The 5364-nt window shown below is 42.3% G+C and overlaps 1 protein-coding gene across 2 annotated transcripts in view; it reads left to right on the top strand.

Moving 5' to 3' along the window:
- Window positions 1-190: 190 nt before the first annotated feature.
- Window positions 191-5364, top strand: part of LOC108241101 (tax1-binding protein 1 homolog A-like) — an 18638-nt gene continuing 13464 nt past the window's right edge. For both annotated transcript variants that reach the window (XM_017425027.3, XM_017425036.3), the window contains exons 1-4: window positions 191-536; window positions 1233-1352; window positions 1771-1985; window positions 4801-4903. In XM_017425027.3, coding sequence (XP_017280516.1) covers window positions 1797-1985; window positions 4801-4903 — 292 coding nt within the window. In that variant the 5' untranslated portion in view covers window positions 191-536; window positions 1233-1352; window positions 1771-1796. The remainder of the gene's footprint in view (window positions 537-1232; window positions 1353-1770; window positions 1986-4800; window positions 4904-5364) is intronic.

Genomic DNA, 5364 nt, shown 5'->3' on the forward strand with positions numbered 1-5364 from the left:
AAACCGGAGTGTTATGATTGACCGCCATATTGACCAATCGCAACACTGGCTGAGTTAGCTGGGCCAATGGGAGGGAAGCAAAGGCGGGACATCCTGTGATTTTACTTTAAAGCTCTTTTTAGCTAACATTCTCTCTATTTTTGTTCACTCTAAATGACAGCACGGAAATATAGGTAATTTAGTATAAAATAATTGACCATTTCCTGGTGTTTTATCTGAGAATAAGTGATGCAGAGTTACTACCTGCGTACTACCCGAACAGTTATTATGCAGTGTTTAGGTTAAAATGAATTAAAACAGCCAATATGCTCAGTTTAAGACGATTTTAATCCGACTTTGACACATTTTAAAGTCGCCGAGACTTCTTGCTCTCGCCGCCTCCGGAGCATCATCGGTTCTGCTCAGCATCCCGGAAGTTCAGCATCATTTTCTCTCAGGAAGAAGATACGCATCACCGTCAGATCCCTGAGACAGTCAGTGGAGCAAACATCGACGTACCAGGAAGAAATAATCGCAAGTGGCGATGACTTGAAGGGGTAAATATTTTATTCCACGCGACATTAACGCTCGTGTTTGTTGTTTCGTGTGCCAGCGAGCTCGTGGCCCTATCTAAAAGATGGTTAGCTAGCTAGTGACTTGACACACCATGGCCTGTTCACATGCTAATCTTAGCTCCTTTAGCCTCCTTTAAGAAGATAAACCTCAGTCAAACCTGGCTGCAAACGACAGGGGAGTAGCTTAGCTTCTTTGTTGCATGTTTATTATGGGCGTTTATGCCGATAGGTTTGCAATTATGCCTTAGTAATCATCCTTTTTTTCCTCATTTAACTAAGTGTTGAGTCATAATGATAATGAAATCAGTGCTTTGTGGGTTTGTTTTTTTACCTTCGTACTCTCTGGGCAAGATGACTATCCGTAGTTGCACCTGTTTTTCTATTTGAGCTGTTGACAGTCTCTGCACAGACCTTTATTGTTGTCCTTATAGGTTTGTGAACCCCAGATCTATCTGCTTAACTATGACCTAAAGCATCTTGCTTTTAGGGCTTGTGCCAAAACTCTGAAATGTTCAGGAGGTCTCACATTTCAAGCCGTAGTTGGAGAACCACTTAGGAATTCGTTTGCCTGGTTTTATTTGGCTTCTTGTATACTTTAGCCGCAAAAGGGAGAGGAGACAAAAAAAAGGGAATTAAAGTAGCATAAAATGAATGAATCAAGTCGTTCTCCTTCCGTAGGGTGTCACTGGCTGGTCGGAAACCAGAGTGTTTATGTCATCATGAAGTCACCGTCTCTGGCTTGACGGAGCTCCTACAGAGCCACAGAGGACAAATTGCTCTGCAGTTTTCTCTTTCAAGGTAATTTCGTTTTTTACTGTGATGGGCGAATTGACTTTGACTAGCAATATTACAGAAATTAAATGCCTGTTAAACTAATTTTTTTGTCCTGCTTCAAACATGGACGGATGCGGGCTGCTCAGACTGCGTCGTTTTTAAATAGATGCTTTATTCCTGAAAAGCTGCAAAGCCTTTAGGAGTGAATGTGTATGGCAGATTTTTCCAGTTTTTAGTGAACATCACAGATGATATAAGCTATTTGAACATTAATATTTGCTGATTTACTCTGCCACCCTCACACACACTGATGACTGTTATAAATAAACTGTTTTGTTAATATTCTCTGCCCAGACCTGCATGTGTGTGCATACGCATATCAGGGAGACGTCCTGTGCCCCTTTACGTTTTATTGACCTCGTTGCTTTTTCCCCGCTTGCAGACAAATGAAGTGACCGACAGGGGACGATGTCATCATTCCAGGTGGTGGACTCATCGCCTGGCAGCAGCGTCAGCATCATGGAAACGTCCAACTTTGCCCATGTCATCTTCCAGAATGTGGGGAAGAGTTTCCTGCCCCAGGCGCCGCTGGAGTCCTGCTACACCCTGACCCCTTACATTACCCCCCACCCCAAAGACTGGGTGGGCATTTTCAAGGTAACACTCACACGTGCCGCTTAGGATCGGATTTTATTAACGCGAGTAGTTGTTGTCATCATTAGATATGTAGAAATTACAGTAATTACACATGTCTTTGTGACACTAATTCTGTTTTAGGGTCTTAATAATTGCTCAAAAGTTTGCACTTAGCACATTAATACGTACATCTGCCCTGACACTAATGGCTCGGCTCTTCACTACATGGCTGAAAGCCTACCACAAGCTTTGGTGTGGTTGGCTCATGGTGCAGAAAAAGGAAGAGTGTACATGGCAGGCGGAATGGGGGAGAGGCACATTCGGCACTCTTTATGAACCACTCTGATACTTATTAGAACTTCACCTCACATGTTCGCTCCACTCAGTCTTTCCGTCAGCCTTTTTCCTGCGCTTCCTGGGAACCGTCTCCCCCTCTCGGCCCGTCTCTTTTATCCGTGCCATCAAATCTCACACGTAATTAACAGGAAATGCGAGCGAGGAAACTCGATGTCTCGTAAAGTCGAAAAGACGGGGCATTTTATCGTCGTTTAAGGACTGACTTCAAATCCACCAGCTCAATTAAAAAGGAATAAAGACGCTGGGTTTTATTTGGAAAATAAAGGAGGATTGGAAAATGTAATTGTGTTAATCCACGCTAATGAAACCTGTTTGATGGTTAGCGAGCTGTGCGAGTAAGCCACGCTTCTTTAATCCTTTTTGACGTACATGCCTGTCTTGTTTTGGGCTTTATTTGATCGTTGGTAAAGCTTATGAGAATTAACTTATTCCAGCATCAAGTAGTCACTGTTCATGCGCTTTTATCAGTTGCACAAAAACAAACTTGTGTTTTGTTTCGAATGTTAAAATCATTAATAGTTGATTCTGTTTCTACTTTCTCAATTCAGCATAAAAGCGAAACACGAGTCTGATATGTGAGGCTCAGAAGCAAAAAAAAACAACCTTTTTTGCAGGGTAGATGACTCAGGGAGCGAATATTTACTCCTTCTTGTTGCATTTTTTAGGCATCAGCTAAAAGGGAGAAAGACTGAACAGGAAAAAAGCCTGCTCAGTGTGTGGATGACTCAGAGCCAGCAGCAACGTTTTGAGCTGTGTACAGACGCCTCCTAGTGGCTGAAAGTATTCACTTACGGCAGAATGATAGGACTTCTGTGTTGCAAACTTGTGCCTAGACGGCGATGCCCTCAAGCAGTACTCGCATGTTGAGTATACAAAGCAAACACCTGAAGTGTACATTCAAAACAAGCTTTTCAAGTATATGTTCAGTTTTTCTTGCACGGTAGTTTTGTTTTTCCTTAGCGTTGCTGTGAAGTGGATTTGTAATTTATGCATGCACCCATAACTTTTTATTTCATGCACACACAGAACTGCGTCAAACAAACAAAAAAGAAAGAAAAAAAACCCACAAAACACTAGGTTGTGGCATGTTGGTTGGTTCGGCAGGGAGAAACCCGTTGCGTGAGTGTGTAATTAAAGTGTCATCATGTTGTCCCCTCGCACTTCAGCTGAATGATTGATAGCTGCCTTGCCTGTGATTATTTTATAACATCACTCCTGTGCTGGAATGCCACGCTGTGTCTAAGCAAATGTCAGTCAACTTCACTCTGCTATTAGCCAAATTATTGATGTCTTTTCTGTCTTTAAAAAAAAGAAAACACACACACACACGCATGACCACACAAGCAAAACTTGGCAGGAGGCCGCTGGAGCCGAGCTCCTCGCTGTCATACTGTTTGAGGTGGAAAGAATGTTCTTGGCCCAGGTTTGCTTGTTGGCTAACTATCACTGTTTGTTTTCGAACAGCATTATGCTCAGCGTAATGGCTCGGTGGTGTGGCGACGGGGGAGACACTGCAATTATAATGTTATCAAACCTGAAATTTTGACAAATGTTTTGAGTAGCTCAGCTGATTTACACCTAGAACTTGGGGAAAGCTGTGTCTGGGATTGGCCTGCGCTCTAAAGTGAAGCAAAGTTTTAGGAAAATCGTTGTTCGATTGCATATTTGATAACTATCGTGTAGCTTACAGGCTTGGGTGTTATTTAATTTTTTAAAGGAAAAAAAAAAAAGAAGCTCTTTTGTGTTTGGTGCACGTTGGTGTTTTCTGTGTTGCGCAATAAGGAAAGTGCCACCTTGTAATTGATATGATTGCTCTGTGGCAGCGTTCCAAAACAAAACGTAGTTTGTCACTTACATTACATCTCCTTTCACTCTATTTTTAAACACCTTGTTGCACAACGTGCGATTAGGCTTGTGTGTGCAGCTTAGACAGGAAAAAAAGATTTATGACATTTTATAATCTGTCACTTGAAATTCAAAGAGTTATAAGTCCCTTGTCATTTTGTGTAAAATTGACACCTTTTACCTACCAATCCCAGTCTCATTTTTGCCACCTTTTACTCATTTCCATTTGGTTTTGCCCCCCCCCCCCCAGTTCTGCTCATGTGTGGACAGATTATACCCCTGCCCACCGACCCACCCTATTATCACACCTTCACTCCTCCTTTCTTGTTAGTCCAAAAAAGGAGGAGGAATTCAGAGAGAGAGAGAGAAATGTGGTTTTAAATGTTTCCATTCTTGTTGCGAATCCTTTGGAGTCCTTTTAAATGTTTTTAAAAATGTCAAGCTGCAGGTTTATGCGCCAATTCAAATATATATATATATATATATATATATATATATATATATATATATGTAGAACTTTTCAGATTGATGTTTAATTCTTGTACACTCTCCATTTTGTCGGCATATTTCACTGTAAAGGTTTTCTTTTTTGTTTGTTTGTTCGTTTGCTTGTTTGTTTACACCACCTCTTCAGGTGGGTTGGAGCACAGCCAGAGATTACTACACCTTCCTTTGGTCTCCCATGCCGGAAAACTACGAACCAGGAACTACTGTTCACAGGACTGTAGTGTTTCAAGGTACACACTCGCACACACGCTATGTAAACCACTATACAGAGCCAGGGTATTCCAAAGTTACTCCTCCATTTTACGGTGCACATAAAAACCAGCACTTTTATTTAATAAGGCAACACAACCGCAAACGACGGCCTGGGACCTGAGCACCTCTCGTACCACACACACATCCACATACACACTTGAAGCCGAGGGGTCTGCAAACTGGTTTTACTGGGCCTGGAATGGTCAAATATTACGCAGTGAAAATATGAGAGCACGCTGTGGTGTGTTAGGAGTCAGTAAAAACCGGTCGGCTGCTGGATCTGCTGCACTCATTCCCTGCACATCTGAACGTGGCGCGCTGGTTCAGAGCAAATACAGGCTGCCTGACGTGTCGGCGTAAACAAGCGGCGCGTTCGGAAGACTTGGGATATCAGGAAACGAAACACAGGTTTAAGAGAAAAACATTTTTTTCATCCCCC

Source organism: Kryptolebias marmoratus, linkage group LG5 (assembly GCF_001649575.2).
Source record: "Kryptolebias marmoratus isolate JLee-2015 linkage group LG5, ASM164957v2, whole genome shotgun sequence".
In the NCBI taxonomy this organism is placed as follows: Eukaryota; Metazoa; Chordata; class Actinopteri; order Cyprinodontiformes; family Rivulidae; genus Kryptolebias; species Kryptolebias marmoratus.